The sequence below is a fragment of the Lonchura striata genome, chromosome 17, assembly GCF_046129695.1.
Source record: "Lonchura striata isolate bLonStr1 chromosome 17, bLonStr1.mat, whole genome shotgun sequence".
NCBI lineage: Eukaryota > Metazoa > Chordata > Aves > Passeriformes > Estrildidae > Lonchura > Lonchura striata.
This window is the reverse complement of record NC_134619.1, coordinates 12,352,485-12,373,756: the sequence shown is the minus strand read 5'-3', so window position 1 is coordinate 12,373,756 and position 21,272 is coordinate 12,352,485. Positions and strand designations below refer to the sequence as shown.

The following is a 21,272-nucleotide window of genomic DNA, read 5'->3' as shown; positions in this document are numbered from 1 at the left end:
AGGGCTCCAAATCCACCAAAGGTGACAGAGCTGGGGTTGCCCGCTGGGCTGCAGGGGGATGGACATCATGGCTGGCACTTTCCTTCAGAGAGGACAAACCACAGGCAGCTGCTGGCCCCAAAGCCCCCAGTGATGATCCCTTCCAGACCTTCTCCCAGGGCTGGAAACCTCCTCCCTGCGATTTCAGAGTCTCAGGGCCACTTACCTGCCTCACACACAGAGAACGTACATGTCAGAAGCTCTCCCTGGGGGAAACCTTGTCTCCACACCATGATAACTCCAGGAAGGTTTTCATAATGTTCCATTTCCCCCCTTATTCTAATCATAGTGTATTTATTATGAAATTAATTACGTTGATATTGCAGAGCGAGAAGAGGCTGGGGCAGGTGAGGATGTGATGGGAGAAGAGAGAGGGTTGGAAAACTGAGGAGGACAAGGCAGAGGCCACATCCAGGATGTCCCCCAGAAAAAGGAGAGACTGCTTCAGCTCTACTTTTCATACATTTTATTATAAAGAAAGGTAAGATAAGCATTGTGAACCGAATGTACCAGGTGCTGCCAAAGCAGCGCCCTCAAACAAAATAAAAAATAAAAAAAACCCCAAAAATGCACCTTATGAGAAACTGTAATTATGATCTCTAATTGTTCATAAATAGACAAAAATCATTGTCAGCAATTTTTTAAATAGATGGACATATGGCTGGAAAAAAATAATAGTGCCATACAACATGGATATAAATTGTCCATTTCTTGCTGTACAAATAATAGAAACAAGTTTGGCAGGCTTTTTTTGTTGTTTTTTTATACACATCTCCCTTCTATGTATAACTAAAAAATGTGCTACAATTAATATAAAATGCTTTTACTATAAAGTAAACTACTAATTTCTTTCACAAAAAAATCTTAAAGATGTCTTTAGCACAGCTCTAAAACACTTATTAAACTACTTACAACTATCCAACAAATTATATTTTCATGATCTCTTTCACATTTGTCCCCTCATAGTTTGCCTTCTGCTCTCTCCCCCACCTACCTAGCAATAGTTTTTATTTCTTTTTGTAATTTTTTTTCGCCAGACCGTCCAAGGCCTTTGCATGTACAATATTCACACAAACTTCACATTTTCTTGCACAAAGTTTAGTGCTGTTAGCAATTCAAAAGAGTGCATCCTCCTACTGAGCTGGCCTAATGCTGCAGGACACCAGACCTGGGTTTATGCTGCGTCTAAAAGCAGTTCACTAGGAAAATAGTCCATAGCTAAGCTGATGGCAAGCAGAAAAACGGTGTCCTTAGCTTAACTTCATTATTTTTTTGTTGGTTTTGCACTTATTTTATTATTTTTATTTGAATTTTCTCTCTCTATTTATTTTTTTGTTCTTTGCGATTGACGAGGTGGGGTATTTTTGTTGTTTTTTTGTTTGTTTTTTTTTGGAAGGGGCTTCCACGGAAAGTAGACTTTTTCTTGATTTTTTTTTTTTTTTTTTAGAGTTCCAAAAGAAAAGGAATAAAACAAAAAGAAAACTGCTCTTAGAGCCTGGAAACGAAGCCAGCGCCGAGGTGCGGCGGCGGCTGTCCCGCCCGGCCGACCCGCCCGTGCCTCCACGAGGGCTGCAGGATTGAGCCTCTCCAGTGTCCTTGTCTGAGCCTCCTCCCAGAGGGATGCTGAGCCTTAGGTGAGGTAGAGTGCCTTGTCCCTTGGCAGCATGCTGTAAGAGAAAGCAGAGCAGTGAGACAGCCGGGAAGGGGCTGGCACAGCTGGCACAGCTGGCGCACGCTTTGTGCCACGCCGTGGCTTTTGGGGTGATGCCGTTTGGGATTTTGCCTTTTTTTTTTTCTTTTATATTGATGCCTTAAGTTTTTAGTTTTTATATTTTCCAGACCCTGCACTAGTATGTAACTCTGAACTCCATGCAGTTTCTTCACATTTTGGTCAGACAAAACAATCGTTTTCCAGATGGGAACCAAAGGCAGCATTGCAGCCTCAGGCCCCAGAAAGTACAAACAAAAGTGAAATGTGAGGAGCAAACTGGGGGATTGTGACTTCATTACCCGAAGCTGTAATTGGACAATTAACCCCTGATATGCAAATAGACCAAACAGAAAAACTCATGAGTTTTATCTATCTTGGGTGTAGCTTTTACCAGGCTCTTGCACTGCCCAAGATGTATCCATTGAAGGCCTTCCATAAATACCTACTTTATTCTTTTAACTCTGTACAGCTCTCTTCTAGGCAGTCACTCCAAGGCATTAATATATTCTCTGTATTATTTTCACATATATTTGTAGCCTATTGTGTTAGTGGCTAGTTTTCCCAGTAGTTTTCCATGCCCTTTCCCTAGGCAGAAAGACAAAACATATCCCAAAACCCCTGTCCTATCTTGGTTTTCCCTGGCAACCAAGGTGGAAAAACACCTCTTCAGAGACATTTTCATCAACAAAGTACCAGTCCCATGTGAGGGAGGGAAGACTTAGAAGGGGATTGATCCAGGGGTGGGAATGGCATCACCACTTGTGCTCCTAAGTGGTGCTTTTTGCCAATGATGCTAATTTACCAAACTTATAAAAGTGTCTGCACCCCCATGGGGGTGGGCTTTTGTGGACATTTTTCCATAACTGCCCCTGAAGGCCTCCAACAAAGACCACCTTTCATATTACCTCCTATACTAATATTATCCCAAAAGTGTGTGCTGTTTCATGTACAGGTTGAAAAAAGGCATCAAGGGCACAAAACACAGGGAGGGCTCCACACAGAGGGACCAGAGCAGGATTTTTCATGTTGGAAAACCCCTCTAAGATCAAGTCCAACCATTGCCAAACCATGTCCCCAAGTGTCACATCCACGTGGCTTTTAAAGCCCTCCCAGAGATGGTGTCTTCACCACTGCTCTGGGAAGCCCTTCCAATGCCTGACCAGTCTTTCCCTGCAGATTTTTTTTTTCAAAATACCCAATCTAATCAGGGTACCAAATACCCTGATGCAACTTGAGCCTGTTTCATCTTGTCCTGTCCCTTGTTACCTGGGAGAAGAGCCCAACCCTCATCTGGCCACATCCTCTGTCAGGGGGTAGCCCTGACCTAAACCTAGGGGGGAACCCTAACTCCAACCCTGAATTTCAGGCTGTAGTTGTAGAGGGTGAGAAGGTCCCCCTGAGGCTGAGAGTTGGATGCAATTTTATTTCTTCCTGAATTTCACCTATAAGGGCTACAGCATCAGTTTCTTCCTCTGGCTTGGTGGGGCTGCAGGGCAGGGCCAGCTCTGGGGGTCCCTGCAGATCCCACCAGCAGGATTTTGGAATGCTCTACCTGGGATCAGCCCGGGGGCCACCATCCCCTGCTTCACCACACCTGAGGCTGAGCCAAGGTGGTTTAGTGAGTTAATTTTGGATCAAATGTGCTCATTCTCACACTACATAAGGAGAGCCCAAAGAGAGAGCCCAGACACTTTTTTTTTGGGACAAAGTAGAAAGAGAAGTGTCTGAAGTCCCTCTACCCTGGCTGATGATCTGTGGGAGTTTTGCTCTGAGATTCAGGACTTTCAGTGGAGTTTATCACCTGCACATACATGATGGAAACATCACCAGCTCCATAAAGACATCTTTGCCTTAAAAAGTGTTAAAAGCTAAAGTTAAAAGTCCTGGGAGGTTCTGGTGTGAGTGTGTTTGTGAGTGGAATAATAGGGAAGGAGCAGACAGCAAAGCAGGGTGGTGTTGATAGAGCTGTCTTCTGATAGAGTCAAAAACCCACCCTCTGCTAATCTCCACGTTATAATCTGCATTTAAAATGCACAGTCTTCCCTCCTGCACTCAGAAAAGATTGAATGCCACTGAGCAGCAGCGAGGTATTCCAGTCCTAAAACTTCATTAATTTTACACCTTGTCCATGCACGCTACAGAGCATTTCCCAGTTCATTACGAAGTATTACCATAAATAATTGAATCCAAACTAAGTGCAGTTGTGATGGGTTATCTCTGCCTTTTTTATAGGGTTTGCTCATTTAGCTCCTGATTTGGAAAATTCTCCCCTTTGGAGAGGATCACTTCATTGCTGGAAGGAATTTGGGAGGTTATAAATGTCTGGATCTAGTGGCTGTACGTGGTTTTTTCTGCCTGGACAAGGTGTAATGGACACAGTGTCCCATCTTTTAGCCTAAATGAGAGTGGGAAGAGGGGGAAAACGTTGCTAAAGGATGTCAGTCAAAAAGAACCTAATCCATGCCTTGCAAATGAGAGGAAGGACGTGGAAAGATTAATCCAGCTCAGTGTTACCCCAAAAATACCTATGTGTGAGGGGACAAAGGTAAATCATAGACTGTTTTAGGATGGAAAGGACAAAACCCCTGGAGAAGGTGTGGAGAGATTTGTAATCAGAAAACAAGGCAGAAAAAGCAAGGGAGGTGCTTTGAGGAGTTAAGATTGAATTAGAGATTAAGAAGGATTTGCACGTGATTGTAAACCAAGCTGCACCTCTGGTGGAGGTGAGGCAGCTCCCTTGGAGAAAATCACTGTAAAACAGAGGAATTCAGTGCCTGGGAAAGAGCAAGTGCCAGAATCAGGCTGTCAGGTGAGGGAGACAGGGGACTAGGAAAGGAGCTTGTGATGTGGTGGCAAAAAAGCATTGAAATTGCGTGCTGCAGTCGCTTGTGGGAAGTGATAGTCAAACACCAAGCAGGAGCTGAGAAATGCTCCCCATGTCTTCACTCACAATCCAGGACAGCTTGGGCTTCAGCCCAGACAGAGCCAGGAAAATTGGATGGAAGTCAGTAAGCAAACAGTCATTAAGAATAGGGAGAGCAGGAGGTAAGAAACATTGAAAACTCTCTCTCCAGTATGGCTGAGTTATGAATTAAGGAGTGGCTGCTCACAGGATCCCAGAATTTGAGGGAAGACATGTGATTTGATGGATTTTAACTAGCAAGGATAGGCTGGGAAACAAAAATACCTACAGCAGTTCCCTTATTAGATAGAGAAGGACAGAGAGAAACACAACCTTGTCAGTTTTTCAGAAGTTATCTGGATGACAAACACAAAAGAAAACCAGGCTTGGGAGGTTTTACCCCAGCTAGCCCAGTGGCAACAGATGTTGGAAGCTAAAGAAATATCAAAGTTAGACATGAAATAAAATTCATAACCCAACAGGGCTGTGTGTGTGCTGGGGAGGTTGGGATGATCCTCTCTTCCAGGAGTCTGGGGCTCTACAGCTGAGTCACATCCCATCAAGGAACAATCTCTTTTCTTTCCAGCCAGATTTTGCTCCTCACAGTGCTGCTTTAATTGCAATTAAGCCGAATGCCCTTCTGAGGTTGAAATGGGCCATTATATGGTCCAGAGACTTCCCAAATATACCTAGGGCAGCACTGATGAACCAAACCCATGGAGACAACATCCCTTTATCACTACTGTGCCCGAGATCTGCTGAGGGCTGGACCCACCCAGCTAATGAAAAGGTGCTGTGGAGGAGCCCAGTGACAATTTTGCATGTCACTTGGAAATTAGTACGAAGTGCATTGGAGAAAGGAGAAGACTCAGGGAGATCATGGAATCCTAGATTGGATTGGGTGGGAATGGGCTTCAAAGCTCATCTCATTCCCATGGGCACCTTCCACTGTCCCAGGCTGCTCCCAGCCCCATCCAGCCTGGCCTTGGGCACTGCCAGGGATCCAGGGGCAGCCACAGCTGCTCTGGGCACCTGTGCCAGGGCCTCTCCACCCTCACAGGGAGGAATTCTTCCCAATATCCCATCTAACCCTGCCCTGGCAGTGGGAAGCCATTCCCCCTTGCCCCATCATTCCTTGCCCTGGTGAGGAGATCCAGACCATCTCTTTTCTTGGCTTGTGAGCAACCTTGAGACACAGGGAGCTGCAGATATCTGTGACTGCTCCAGGTGATGCAGAGGGGGCACTGAGGCTGCAAATCCCAGGGCAGCAGAAGCAGGAGATGAGGGCACTACTGGCATACCAGGCTTTAGAATAAATGAGAACAATCCAGCTTTGGGCACTGGCTGCCAGCAGCTCCTGTGCCTTTAGTCACAGGAGATGGCTCCTTCCTCAGCAGACACTGTGATATTTTCAGTGCACTAAGCACTTTCTGCAGGACTGATCTCTATCCATCCGAGTTCCTTGCTATAATCTACTCTAATAATTATCTGGAAGTCTCTGCATAATCTGTCTGGGTTTAGAATGACTTCTTTTTTTCCAGGAAGCTGTGATAAACCCATGAAATTTGATATTTCTGCTGTGACAAAGGCATGAAATGCATGAGCTTTGATCATGAATTGCATGGGCCCTCTGCTTATAGTGTGGCACTCCAGCCAGATGTCACAGAGCTTGTTTTAGCAACCCAGGACTCAGTCCCCACTGCTATGGGAACATTTCACCTGTTTCTAGAATGCCTTGGGCTTTCTTCATGGGACCCAGGCAGTGGGATTTGCAGAGGGAATCAAATGTTTTCCCAGCTGATCCCTTAAGAAGTGATGCTTATTCCTAGGGGATGCTTATTTCTAGGATGCTTATTTCTGCCCAGCACCTCTGGAAATCGGGATCCATGTGCCACACCCTCCAAGCACCTTCAGCATTTTACCCACGACACGTGAAGTGACTTTTACAATCAGGTCCTGGTCATGTTCCTTCTTCCAGGCTGTCTGCAGAGACTTCAGGAAGGAGCATGCGAAGGTCAGACCTATCCATGTCCCTCAGCCCCTCGGGCAGGCAGACAGCAGGGATATTTAAATGGATCAGGCAGTTATTTATTGCCCTGGAAGAAATAAATGTCTGTACACTCTGTGCCCAGCCCAGCAGTTGTGAGTGCTCTGCTGGCACAGGCAGGAGCTGTGCTCTGAAAAGCCTGGGAGCTGGTTGCTATTTCTGGTCAAAGCTCCGTGTTCCAGCACTTGAAGGAAATCAATGCTCAACCATATCCAGCCTCCTTCCCAACCTGTTCCCAAAGACAACCCCAGGAATGTTCTAGAGAGCACAACAGAGCCTCCAAACCATTAGAGCTGAGCCTAGAGCAGTGGGCTGGGCAGAGGTTGGAAATGGCTTCCACACACTCCTCGTTCCCCAGCTTTAAGACTACCCTGATATTTCATTTATTGAGGATTCTCAGCAGCATTAAAGGGACCTTCACACTGGCACATTCATGCCAGAGCCTGTAGGGCATCAGGGGAAGATGTGTGTAGATGTCAGCAGGGCTTTCCTGCATGGTGCAGGGGGATGGAGCATTTGCACACTAACCCCAGGAATGGTAAGGGTTCTGCTGGTGGAGACAATTACAGGAGGCTGTGGCCTCAGTGATAAGAGCAATTGCTTTAGCAACAGAAGAACATTGCTCATCAGAGAATCATCTGGGTTGGAAGGGAGCTTAAAGCCCATCTCAATCCACCCCCTGCCATGGGCAGGGACACCTCCCACTGTCCCAGGCTGCTCCAAGCCCCATCCAACCTGATCTTGGACACTTCCATGGATCCAGGGGCAGCCACAGCTTTTCTAGACACCCTGTGCCAGGGCCTCCCCACCCTCACAGGGAACAATTTCTTCCTCATATATAATCTAAATTTCTTCTCTTTCAGTTTAAAGCCATTCCCCCTTGTCCTATAACTACCTGCCTTTGCAATTAGTTGCTCTCCAACTTTTTAATAAGACTCTTTAAGTACTGGAAAGCCACCTTGGACATGGCTGCTCTCAAACCTCCAGGAACTCTGCTGGGGGGACTGCTCCAGAAAGAAATGTGTCTAACCCTTCCATGGAATGGAAATAAATAAAAAAATGGGAAAACAAAATACAACTTTTCATGTCCAATGAAGAATTTATACATGCTTTTTAAGCTGCCTTCTTCCATAACATCACTTCAGAGAGCCTACAGAGATGAGGGAGCCTTGAGCTTCCCTGAGCACAACTGGCTGTACATTTTAGGGCAGACATGGAGCTGTTGGGCCCTGCCCCAGCCCAGATGTGCACTAGCAATGAGCTGTTTTGTCTACTGGCCTGCAGTGGTTGACCCCACACTCCCTGCTGGGGTAGTCGTTGTCCCACTCGGTGCTGCCGGGGGGGTTTGATGCACCAGGGGAGCGGGGTCCAACACTGTTCTGAAACTCAGACGAAATATGGGAGAAGTCCTGCAGGGTGGAGAGGAAAAGGAGGGTTACAGGAGCATACAAAGCAGGAGAACTGCAGATTTAATAATAGCACATAATCACATTTACAGGTGTTGTCCCCAAAACCTGTTCAGTTCAGAGCACAGGAGAGCCCCAGGGACAAGAAGAAGGTCCCAGCCCAGACATGGTGTCAGTGCAGCAGCACATCTGATATCCCTTTTTCCTGCTCTTTTTGTCAGGACCCCCCTCCTCGGGGGTAGGAGTTGCTGTGGAGGGCACACAGCCACAAAAGCCTTTGGGATTTTTGCAGTCTGGCCACCAAAGCCAGTGTCCAGTGCAGTGCTGAGTTCCCCACCCCAGTGCTCAGGAACAAGGGACAGCCACACAAGCAACACTGTCCCCATGAGCTGCCACCACTGGCAATTCTGCAAGGACACTGAGGGGCTGCTTTAGCTGAAAGCTGATCAGTTTTCCCCATTTTTGGGGTGGGTTTAATTAAATTTATATCCATTAGGCAATGTATATAAACCAGATTCATGACAGTTACCTGGCAAATAAAATGATTTTTTTCCAAAATACCCAAATTAGGGCAATGAGGGGGTATTTTTTATTTTTAATATTTTATTCACAAACTATGTGGAATGAAGTTTCACAAAATGCTGTCCTCGGCAACAGCTCCCACCCCAATGAGTGAGTGTGAGGATCCCCTATAACATTATCATCAAATTACAGAAGCCACTCTGGCTGTGCAGAGCTAAAGCCCAACCCCTGTGCTGGAGAAGTCAGGATTGTTCAGGTTGCAGAAGACCTCCAAGATCACCGAGTGCAGCCTTTAGCCCAGCACTGCCACCCCACTGCCAAAGTCTGTCCCAAGTGCCACATCTACACATTTGTTGAATGCTTCCTGGAATGGTGACTCCACCACTTCTCTGGGCAGCTGTTCCACTGCCTGATAACCCTTTCAACAAAGACATTTTCTTTAATTTTCAATCTAAACATTCACTGCACAACTCGAGGCTATTTCTTCTTGTCCCATCCCTGTTCCCTGGAGCAGAGCCCGACCCTGCCGGCTGTCCCCTCCTGTCAGGAGTTGTGCAGAGCCACAAGGACACTGAGGGGCTGCTTTAACTGAAAGCTGATCAGTTTTCCCCATTTTTGGGGGTGGGTTTAATTAAATTTATATCCATTAGGCAATGTATATAAACCAGATTCACGATAGTTACCTGGCAAATAACATTTTTTCCAAAATACCCAAATTAGGGCAATGTGGGGGAGGGGGTGTGCAGAGACACAAGGTGTTGCAGAATTTCTGAGAGAGAAGGCATGATTTATGTCTGGAGTGAGAATTGAGCTGCCCACTCAGACCAGGCCCCTGATAAGTGCCTTGGTGGGGCCTAAGAGCCTTTGACGCAGTAAGAATTCAGTTGTGGCGCAGTTAGAAATTATGTTAAGGTTACTACAAAGTAATGAGCTGAGTGTGAATTAGGGTAGAGCTGCATTGTGAAAAGCCTGACCACCTTAAGACAAAGACAAACAATGTTAGCTTGCCAATGAGAGTGCCTTTGTAAACTGTGAACTATGTAGAAGTGTATATAAATGCCACCTTCTCACTAATAAATGAAGAACATAGCATTAACCATATTGGTTAGAGGTGCGTTCTGTCCTGTCCAGCTTTCCTGTCTTTCGAGGACCCTGAGTTGGACAAGGTCCCCCCTGAGCCTCGTTTCCTCCAGGCTGAGCCCCTCTCCCATGTCCCTCAGCCCCTCCTGGTGCTCCATTCCCATCTCTGGGAGGATTCCCTCGAGGAGCACCCGGGGTGCCCGGAGCACTGACCTGCTGTCCGGGCGGCGAGGCGTTGATGGGGGGCTGTACCTGTAGTGCCATGGGGGGGGACAGGAGGGGCTGCTGGGGGACCTGCTGCATGCTGAGGGGCTGGGGCAGGAGCGAGCTCTGCGCGTGGTGCAGGGACAGCTGCTGGTGGAGCGGGGGGCTGATCTGGAAGGAGGGCGGCGGGGAGGCACTGAGGCTGGGCAGCAGGGGCTTGGAGGGCAGGGTCCGGGCCAGCCCGGCGTGGGGGTGCCCACGGTAGCTCTGCAGCTCCGACGGGGACAGGAAGGAACCCAGGCCGGGGTAGGGAGAGGATGCCTGCGGAGGCATGGGGTACATGGGCTGCTTGGGGGGGATCATCTTGGAAGGGGGGTTGCTCTGGGTGCTTTTCGTCTCCCCCTGGTCGGCAGAGCTCTGTGGGGAAACAGAGAGGAAGGTGGTGAGGAAGGAAAAGAGGAAATGTCAATATGCATCCCGAGATACCCAGCGGTGCAGCTGAGCTCCCCATGCACCCTGCTGCTCTCCCACCTGCCAGCGCGGGACCTCCCAGCCCTGCAGCAGCTGGGTGCAGCATCCAGAGCTGGAAAACTAAAGCCCAGTAACTCAATGGTGCCTTTGGCAGAGCCTGGAGCATCACAGGGAACAAACCTGATACCTCAGGATTTAGCTTTTATATTTTTCAGATTCTGAGCTGCTTCAGTGTGTGGTTCTGAGCTTCATATGAGGGGATGGTGAGCGCTCTGCACAGAGCAGGGAGACAAAACAATTCCTGCTCCAGCTGGGCACCAAGGACAAATGATCCAAACCTCAGCCCAGGAGCACAAACACCGTGGGCTGGAGAGAGAAAAACAAGCAGGATGGGACTGCCTGGGCTGAAGCTGGAATGGGACAATGAACTCCAAGGTGCCAATGGAGCAGAACTGATCCCAGGGAGAGCCCCGGGAGCGCTCGTGCATTTTGGGGCTATTTTGGTTCATTTGGGTGCAGCCCTGGCTGGGCTCTGGTGCTGCCCAAGGTGGATCCATTGATGCCTTTTAATAAATCCCTGCTTTGTTCTTTAGCTCTGTCCAGTCTCTGTTCTAGGGCAGCCTGCACAAGGCATCAAACCAGTGCAGAGGCAAACTGCCCACCAGCAGCTCAGTGCTGTGGGTGGCTGACAAACCCCTCCTGCTTCCAACAGAGTACAAATGGGTCTATAAACCCCCTGCTTTCCCCATTCTGTGCATCCCAGCAGCCCTGGTGGGTCTATAATGCATGGGACAATCATGACATCATTTTGGCAGGAAGGAGAGAAGGACAAAGGGGAATTTTCTGGGTTGGACAATGAGGGTTTTGTCCTGTGACAGGCTCTGTAATGATAGTCCTGATCCTTTCTCACCCAGCAGCCAGGACCACACTGTGTTGCTTTGCTCAAAACAAAGTTTTGCAGAAGAGCAATTGGAGCAATTGGGAGAAACCAAAGCCATAGAGCAGATGCCTCTATAACTTCCACGCCTTCTGCCCCACACTGCTGAGAGGAACATTCATGACAAGACCCTCAGAGGCTTCCAGAAGAACCAACAAGAGTTTTAAATCCCCAGCAAGTCCTTCCCATCCTGTTTTTCTGTCTTTGCTTCTGTTCTGTTGAGAAATTGGCAGCTACTGGTCTGCACAGGGGCTCTGAGCCTTTCCAGCTCACCATCAGCACACAGATCCTGCAGGTGAGGGGTGGTTGGGGAGGTCACTTTATTTCCCAGGGCAGGTGAATATGATGATCAGGCTCTGAGGATGTGGTGTAGTACCAAGGAGTAGCTTTGAAGGGGGACCATTCCCCCTTCCCAAGGGCAGCATTACCGCTGAGCCAGGAAGATTTTGAGCTCCACAGGAGCCACCCCAAACTCCCAGGCAGTGAATGCTGAGTCCCCTCTCTAGAGGGAGGAGGGCAAGCTGTGAGGTCCCTTGGGATAGGCATCCACATCTAGGAGTGCTTTGCTCACCAGTGTGGTCTTGCAGCACTGGGAGTTCCTCTCTGGGCCTGAAATGCCCTGGGATTTCACTATTAGACACTGGAATGGCCCTGGGTTTGGCCTGGCTGCAGTGTGGTGAGCACCCATGTGCTCACATCTCATCGACCCACAGTTATGGGGTTGATAAACTCCATAAAACTCCCTAAAAACTCCCCAAAACTTCCTAAAAATCTGGTCTAGTCTGATCATGTACAGGAGAAGCAACCCCTGGGGTCCTGAGCAGGCGGGACAGCCCAAGTGCATGGAGCAGGGTGCAGCAGCATGCTGGTACAGTGAGCCCAGTACTGGGTGTCACCTTCCCCTGGGCCAGTCCCTGGTGCCACCTTGTCCTCCTGACCCCTTTGCTGCACTCACACCCCAAAAGTGGGCAAGGAAAAGTGGGGACAGGCAGCAGGGACCCCTTCACCCCACACAGGGACACTGATGAAACCTCCCTGCTGCTGAACCCATCCAAAGTGGGGTCGTGTTTCAGGGCTCTCAGGGCAGATGACAGCCCAGCTCCTGCCCTAACCGTGCTGCAGAGCCCCTCTTTCAGCCCCTTGGGAAGGTGGTAATGCTGGTATCAGTTCTGATATCCCAATTACACAGCATTTCTGATAAATGTGCTCCTCCCTGGAGGCTCGTGAGTTGTAACCTGCCCGTGAGTGTGGCTGTACCTTGGAGACGAGGCTGGCCCGGTACGCAGCCAGGGCTTTCAGGTACTCCTTCTTGGCAGCTTCTGTTTTCCTCTTGTATGCCTGGAAGGACCAAGGGATGGAAAATTATTAGTAAAGAGAACAGGAGGCTGCTGGGCTTGGCTGCATCCCACCTGCTCAGTGGGAACCCCCTTCAGTAGGGCTCTGTGCATGAAAAACTCAATTCTGCTGCAGAGGAATTTATGCCAATCCAAGAAAATGATTGGATTGAACCATGCTGGGATTTTTGATCTGATCCCATGCTGGGATCTCTGGTCAGAGTGGTCTGTGTGTTTAGACAGGTATTTGTAAGAGACACAGTCTGATTTGATAAAGTGAGCACAGTGAAATCCCTTCCCAACAGGAAGCCAAGTAGAGAATGATCCAGGCTCTTGGAAGAGCAAGACAAAAGCCCAAATCCTCAAATGACAGGACTGTCTTTAAAGTTCCTTCTAACTCAATCCATTCTATGATTCTGTGATTATGACCAGCTTAAAAACATGTGAGACAGTCAGAATCCCTAAATTATCCATTTGTCTTCTCAATTTTTCCAATATTAATCCTCAAAATCCCAGCTCTTCCCTGCAGTCTGAACAGGTGGGAACTGCTTCCTGATCTTATAAAAGCTGAGATTTTTGCCTCATGTTATGACTTGGTGAGCTGGAGCTTGCAGGGAAGCAGCAAGTACCAGGAGAGTTTGCTTCCCTAAGAAAAAATAAAAGATTTGGAAGAGTGAATTATGGTTTATTTTTCCATCTTTCCCCATAATGAGAGATGCCTCTTGATCATGTCAGTGCTGCTCCCCTTCCTGCATGGATCCTGGTCCTCCACATGGAGGTGAAGACCTCCAATGGTGTGATCCAGTCTGCCCCCAGCAGTAAGTCCCCATGGAATTACACAGATTAAACTGAATAAAAAAGGAGTATTTTAAAACGGAATAAAAATTTCAGAATAAAGGCAGGAACTCCCAGGAAAAATACCCACCAACCCTCTTCTCCACTGGAAACCCAAAGCCTTCCTCAAGTGACACACTGAAAGTTGATTTCAATTAGAACAGATTTGCATGTATTTAATTCAGCTTTAAAACAGCTTTCAGGAATTGAAACTCTGAAGCCTGGTGGGCACATTCTCTGTCCAGGATGATTTGGGTTGGATATGGAGAAAAATTTCTTCTTGGAAAAGGTTGCCCACCTCTGGAACAGGTTGTCCAGGGAGGTGGTGGAGTCACCATTCCTGGAGGTGTATAAAAGACCTATGGATGTGGCACCTGGGGATGTGGTGGCCATGGCAGTGCTGGGCTGACAGTTGGACAGGATGATCCTAAAGGTATTTTCCAACCAAAACAATCCCCCAGTTCTATGATTTAGCTTATTTCCCCCGCAAATTTCCATGGCCATGGCAGACTTCCTCCCAACACTGACCTCTGAAGAAGAGTAACCTTCCAGCAGTTGAACTGAATGTGAGTTTTAAATCAGTACAGATAAATTCTATTAAAAATGGATTGAAAGCCTTATTTTCATTGCTAAATCACAGCGAGTCCTGTAATGAAACGTTTTGACTCAACACACTGGAGGTCTCAGACGGCAATTTTCTGAAATGGAGCATTTCTCTACGTTTGTCTTTGGCTTTATGGCATTCAGGAAATATTATATTTGCTCCATTCAGAACAAAATTACTTTTCAAAATGTCAGCCTGAAGAAGAGTTTGCCTGTGAAAAGTAACTATTTCTTCAAACAGTATCAGTTCCCTTAATAAAAGCTATTACCTTTCTCTACAATCTTCAGATCTTTTATTATAGAATCAAAGAGTGGTTTGGGTTGGAAGGGACCTTAAAGCTCCTCAAGTTCCATCCTCCTGCCATGGCCAGGGACACCTTCTACCGGAGCAGGTCTGTGCCCATCACAGTACCACAGAATTTATTGTGTTCATCAGCAGAGCTGGTGGATGCTCTTAAATGTGGTACCTGATGCTCTCACAACAATGAAATAAGAATTCCTGTATCTCAGTGTTTAAAAGAGGCCACAGCTGGATGCTGTTCTATGGAGAATATATTTAATTATTTTTTCTCTATAACAGCAAAATCCAAGAGTGATTTTACCTTTTTTTTTTTTTTTTTTTTTTTTTTTTTTTTTTTTTTTTTTTCCCAGGATGGTGGAAAAACAAAGTATTCAGAGCTATGCAGAGATAAATTTAATTATTAGCAAGACTTGCCTGGAGAAAAACCTGCAATTTCTGGACAGTGAGAGGACAGGTAATTGAAACTTCCTAATAGTAAATGCAAATAAATAAATAACCAATAAAGTCTGTGCCTGTCTTCATCTCCATCACTTGTTTTTCCTGCTAACCTGTTGTTTTTTATGCCACTCTTCATCTGTTCTTGTCTCTTTTAGAGCTCTCCTATTGGGATGTGCTGCTGGGTGGGGTCTAGAGCAGGACTGGGCGGGGCAGCCAGTGGCTCATTCTGCTGAAGGGAGGGGAGTAAATAATTATTTATAAGGGAGGGGGGATTGCTCCAGGCAGGAGCCTCTGTGCTCCCTGGGCCAGCCCTGGCTCAAGCCTGGCCACCAGCAGGGCTGCAAGGAAAGGTGATGGGGGAAGCTCAGGGATTGTGATCTCTGATGTTCCTCTGGGAAGCTCAGGGATTGTGCTCTCTGATATTTCTTTGCTGAGCTGGAAGTTCTGGAAGATTCCTGATGCATTATCTGGGTTTCAGCCATAGAATCTGTTGTGGTTTGACACAGAAAAAGAATTTTTCCGGAAGGAAGAGGTGAATTTGGATCTTGACCAATTGAAGGTGGACACGCCTCTGAGAACACAGAGGGGTTAAAATCAGAATTCCCAGGAGAACTCGCTCTCTTTGGTTCTGTGCAGTGCAGGACTCTGCCCTGCCCGGCCGTGGCTGGGTGGGGAGGGGAAGGCCCATGGCCTGACTGAGGTGGGCCCAAGGGTGGAGGGACTGGAACCCCCTGCAGATGGAAGGGTGGATGAAAAATGTGGGATGTCTCTGTTCCCCCCGAGTCTCCCGAGAGAGAGAGAGAGAGAGAGATAAAGAGACAGCAGAAGTTTTTATCAGCAGTTCACTGTGGGGAAGGAGAAGAGCCGGGGGGCTGCAAGGTGCCCAGCTGCCTGTGGGAGCCGGAGCCTGGGCCCAGAACCATCCTGGGAATCAGGACTTTTAACCTTCCTGAGAAATGAAAGCTTTGTGAAATTTCACTCCTCCTCGGTTTGAAAGAGAGGAAGAGAGAAGCTTGGACCTGGGATGTTAGAAGGAGGAATTCTAGATGGGAGGGGATGATGGAGTGGCTTTTGGCTGGACTTTTTCCTTGGTAGCCACAGACTGAATAAATCTCCTCCAAGAGAGAGACTGTATTTTAGGAGGATGCCAGTGAGTCAAGAGACCTGCTTCAGCTGGGAAAAGACAGAAGTGGAGCAAACAGAGAAAAGTTAGGGGGTTTTGTAGTGGTTCCCCCTGTCCTCAAAGAAGAAGAAGAGAAGAAGATCTCTGTTCTTGGACCCTCGGCCCCAGGGGAAAATGGGGGGGACTGAGGTCCCAAAATGAAAAACTGAACTGTTGTTTTTTCCCTCTTGGCAGGGCATCCTTGAAAGGAAAAATCCTAAAAGCAGTCTGTCCATCTATGCATTGGTGGTGAGAGCGCTGTGCATGGAAAGGAGAAGGGTCACCATGGCAAACTTTTCTCCGGGTGGTGCCATGTGTGACATGGAAACACAGGATGTGGAGCTGTGTTTTTGGGGGGTCTGTGGCACAGGAGAGACTCTGTTCCCTCGATGGACTGAGGATCGATTGTCTGGAGGGTGGAAACCTGATTGGGGTCCAGATTGTGTCTCACTGTGGTTTGTTGGAGTTGGGTGGTGAGAGGAGGAATGCTTGGCAAGGTTTTCATTTTGATCTTTGTGTGTGTTTTTTTTCCTTTTTTTTCCTTTTATAGAAGTAGCTTAATAAAGTTTTTTCCCTGTTATTAAGCTTGGATCTGCTTTGCTCTGTTCTCGATTGCATTTCACAGCATTCAATTGAGAGATTGCATTTTCATGGGGGCACTGGCATTGTACCAGTGTCAAACCATGACAGAATCCCAGAAGGGTTTGAGTTGAAGGCACCATTTTGATCCACCCCTGCCATGACAGGGACACCTTCCACCATCCCAGGGTGCTCCCAGCCCCATCCAGCCTGGCCTTGGGCACTGCCAGGGATCCAGGGGCAGCCACAGCTGCTCTGGGTGACCTGTGTCACCACCCTCATTTTAAAGAGCCATCCCTAAGGGTCTCCTCTTGGGAGTTTTGCAGTCCTGCCCTGCACCCACACAGGGCTCCATCAAGGACACTGAGCTGCCTGTTCCCAGGGAATCACCACGCTGACGTGGGATCTGAGCAAAGCTCCATGCAAATCTTCTGTGTAAAGGCAGCTCTAGTGCAGCATTTATAACCTTCAAAATTTTAATTTAAACATTGACAAAACCACGTTACTTTCTAATTAAATCCCATTTTCTCCCAGGGATTTTAATTTTGAAGTAATTTATCAGATTTAAGTATCCTCAAAACATTTTGCATGTTTTTCTCCCTAACCTGTCATGCCCACTGATTTATTTTCCTTATTCATTAGCAGGAGGATTCATTAGTTATTAAGTGAGTGGGTGGGTTGGAGGGAGAGGGGGGAGGAAATAAAAATGGTTAGTGATTACGAAAACAAAAAAATCAGAACTGTAAGAAGCATATGTCAGGATCGTAATCCTGACACCTCTGTGTCTCAGCAAAGCAGCCAGTAATTGTACCATAATGAAATGTTCTTGTTTGATAACAAGTTAATTAGGGAAGACAATTATTGCAAACCCCGCTGACGCCCACGAGCGGCTCCGTGTCGCGCAGGCGCCGAGCGACAGCCGGAGCTGGTATCTGTAACCTCTGCATCCCAGCCCTCCTGCTCCAGCAGCAAACCCTGCTTCCCAGGCCTGGGGAACCAGGGGAACAACTCCAACTCCCCCCCAAAAAATCGAGGGGTGCACTGACCCCACGTGGGAGCATCTCTGCTGCAATCCCAGGTGGAATTTGGGGTAGTAGAACATCAGGAGAGGAGAGATGGGAAGTGCAGGAAAGGGCTCCAGGAGGAAAGCTCGGGGGGAAGGCCAAGAGGAGCCACCACGATGTAGCAAAGGAGGCATGGGGTGATCCTCTGCATGTAGGAAAGGAGGCAAAATAGGCTTAAATTGCACCAAGGGAAATGTTGGGTAAGCCCTGGGAAGCCTCGGGAGCAGAAAGGATAATTAAGCACGGGAAGACATTGCCTGGGGAGATGTGTAATCTCCACCACTGAGGGTTTAAGAACAGATTAGGAACACACCCATCAGGAATGGCTTAAGTAGAGATGATCCTGACTTCAGGCATCAGTATGGTCTGGTTGACCTCTTAAGTCTCTCCTTGCCCTTCTTTCTATGATTCCATGACTGGCTTTTTTCTTCTCCCAAATGTGTAAATTTGGTTTTTATTCTGCTTGTAAGTCTGCGGGGTTTTTCTTGTAACTATTATACACCTTCCTCCAAGATATGTCTTCAGATCACTATAACTTACAGTTTATTCACAAGGTGTCTCAAAGCACATCCTCCCTGCCACATTTCCCTTTCTCTCCACACATCCTTACCACAGCCACTGGAAAGGCAAATAGGAAACATGGACAGGTTGTCCTTATTCCTTCCCAAATCCTGCTTTCCTCCTTGCATCCCCCTCTGTGTCCTCTTCTAGGGCAAGACTTATTCTGTCCCTCCCACCATTGAAACCAACTAAGCCAAGCTACACTTCCAGAAAAAAGCTTGTGGTCTGGATTTTAAGTCAACAACCCTGAGGATACCGCCAGGGAAGACCCTGGCTGTGGGAACTATTAGCATGGTTTCAGGAGAGCTCCTGCTTTATCCTGGTGGAGACACAGTGCTGTGAAGCAATTCCTTTGGAGAATGAATGGAAGAGCCTGCAGTGAAGCAGGAATTGCCACTGGTTAAAGCATCCTGAGAGATTCCTGCTCTCCACTGCCTCGACTTCATGGGGTGGAAGTCATTCCTTGCTCCATGTGAGGGCACAAGCTTATTCCCAGGACAATCCATTGAAAATTCCAAAGGGGACAGGAGGGTGACAAATCCAAACCCTAACCTCCAACAAAAGACATGCACCATTCACCTTCCAAAACTTCTGATCTTGCTCTCCAAGAAGAAAAGTAGAACTCGTGGAGCTGTTAAAAGCAGATCTGACCTTCCACATCCTCCCCATCATTACCCTGCTCTCCACCAGACCTCTCCTGAAGCCTTGTTTCGGATTGGTGCTTTGATCCCTCTCTGGTGCATGGCTTTCCTTGATGCCCAGAAGATGCTGAAACCTCCTTCCAGGCCAGGGCAACTGCCTGGACCCTTCTAGGGCCTCACTGCCAGGGCTTTGGGCTGCAGGAGGAAAGTGCATCCTGCTGTGCTCCAGCGCTGGCAGCTTGGAACAAAGCTGGAATTGGGCAATTTGTAGCATGGCTGTTCCTGTGGGATCTCTCCCCTCTGGTGGCTCTTCCATAAAACAACTTCACAGCTGGCCCACGATGCCTCTGTCCCACCACAGACCCTGCAGGTCCTGTCAGCAGCAGATGGATCAGGTTCAATGAGCAGATGGATCTGATTAAATGGGTGACCTACTACTTTCCTGCTAAGCAGCTAATTCTGCTGGGTAATTTGTTCCTGGAGTGTGACTTGATCCCCGGAGCTGTGTTGTTCTCCAGGCTGTACATTTGTGTCAGAAAATCCCATTTGTGTTTGGCCATGGAGTCTCTCAGCATTACTGAGCTGTTCCTGGTGAAGCACGAGCAAGAACTCATCTCTGGTACCTTTGTGTCCCAGACTCAAAAACTCAACTGCAAATGCTGGGTTTGCCCAATCTCTGCTCATTTCAGATGGGAAGCTCTGGGTTAGCCTGGGGATTACCCAGCAGATTGCTTGGGAGCTCCTTGATTCCTCTGCTCTCAGTTCCCTATGGAAACACCTGCCCAGGGCTTTGACTTTGTGGCTGGATTTGCTGACAAAAAGAAGCTGGTTCCAGAGATTCCTGCAGCTGCCACCTTGGCATTGATCTCCGTGGTCTCCACCATTGCTTGGCTCCAATCCAACGTCCTCTTCACCAAAACACTGCAGGGAACAGGGAGGTGCTCGGAGAGGGAATAGCAGAAATTGGCAGGGGAGAGTGAATCCCACCAGTGACTTCTCTGGAGAGTCTCCATGTCGCTGTCGAGGCAGGATGGGAATGAAGAGACTCTGACCAGAAGGCTGTGAGAGTAAAACTCTGGTTTATTCAAAATACACTGCTCTTTTATACAGAGCTTCGTGAGGACCAACTCCATTGGTTCTGAAGTGAAAATAACCCACAGCATTGGTGCAAAGTGCTTGATGCACAGTGATAGAACTTAACTATAAACAATGTGAACAACAAGAGATATAAAGAATTATTTACATTCTTCTCCAGCTCTTTCCCAGGCTTCTGCCTGGCTAGAAACTCTTTGTTTCTCTCTTTGACTGAATCTGAGACCCACATCTCCAGGCTTATCATCCCCCTGAGGGAGGGCAGTCACCAGGGCTGATGCCACCTGCTCTGGAGCAGGTGTGGCCCCTGGTGGCCCTGTGGAAACAGAGGAGGGGCTGTGTGTGGCACAGACTGGGACCGGGCTGTCCGTGCCAGGGGAAAATCCTCCCAGGGAATTAGCAGGGCTTGCTCCAATCTAGTGCTCAATTTCCTTTAATTTCTCTCAAATCAGGCAGCCCTTTTAAACCTTGCTGGGGAACGCTGCTTGAGATCTGCTAATGGCAAAAACTCCCACCGAGGCACTGGATTCTGGAGCTGGGACCTGGAGCTGCCGGCGGATTCCTCTGACAGGTGCCCCATTGGATGCTAATGGCTGAATTAGCATTTCACTCTGCAGCAAAGTCGAAGCTATCTCTACAGGAACAGCTGCTAAACTATTTGCAAAGTTCAAAGAGGATGTATTATTTTTCTTTTTTTTTCCTCGAGTCACATTCTTCAGATTCCCGTGTAAGCTCCTTAGGAAGGGCCATGCCAGCTGTTGAAGAATGAAGATTACAACGTCCTGCTAACGTGGCGCTGGGGATATTTAAGGTGTTGTTATTTATTCCTATTCTGCAGCCACGCTGGAAGGGGTTAAAATGGGGAAGAAAATGGTGTTTTGCCGAACAGGTGTCCTTGAGCAGTACCCAAGGACACGGAGATTGCTAATCCTGTATTCCACAGCATGATCAAATCACCAGGCAACAGATATAAATAAAAAAAGGCAGGAAATAAGGAAATTTAGATACAAGTGTGTCAGAGGGAAAATGAAGATTCATTGTGAAGAGGCTGAGAAGAGAAGAAGAAGAAGGAACAAAATGACAAAGCCACAAATGATAAACCAGTAAGAACAAAAGAAAGGGGGGAGAAAAAAAGCCTCTCTGTGAAATGCATGTCTGTGACAGCAGCAGCCAAATCAAAGATGCTGCTAGATTATATGGTTTCTTGCATAATATGCATTCTGGTTCCCTCTCTGTGTTTGTCTTTCAGCTGGTGCACAGGGAAAAAAAACATATCTGAAATGGGACGTGAGCAACCTTTATTTTCCTTGTTTCATCAGGAGGAGAAAGTAAATTTGCTTTGTG

At 47.7% G+C, this 21,272-nt stretch overlaps 1 protein-coding gene across 1 annotated transcript in view; it reads right to left on the bottom strand.

The window, feature by feature from the left end:
* Nucleotides 1-488: 488 nt before the first annotated feature.
* TOX2 (TOX high mobility group box family member 2) overlaps nucleotides 489-21,272 on the bottom strand; it is a 161,142-nt gene continuing 140,358 nt past the window's right edge. Inside the window, exons 6-9 of the mRNA XM_021546355.2 lie at nucleotides 12,577-12,657; nucleotides 9,921-10,328; nucleotides 7,978-8,108; nucleotides 489-1,706 (exon numbers count right to left, since the gene is read on the bottom strand). Coding sequence (XP_021402030.2) covers nucleotides 1,670-1,706; nucleotides 7,978-8,108; nucleotides 9,921-10,328; nucleotides 12,577-12,657 — 657 coding nt within the window. The 3' untranslated portion in view covers nucleotides 489-1,669. The remainder of the gene's footprint in view (nucleotides 1,707-7,977; nucleotides 8,109-9,920; nucleotides 10,329-12,576; nucleotides 12,658-21,272) is intronic.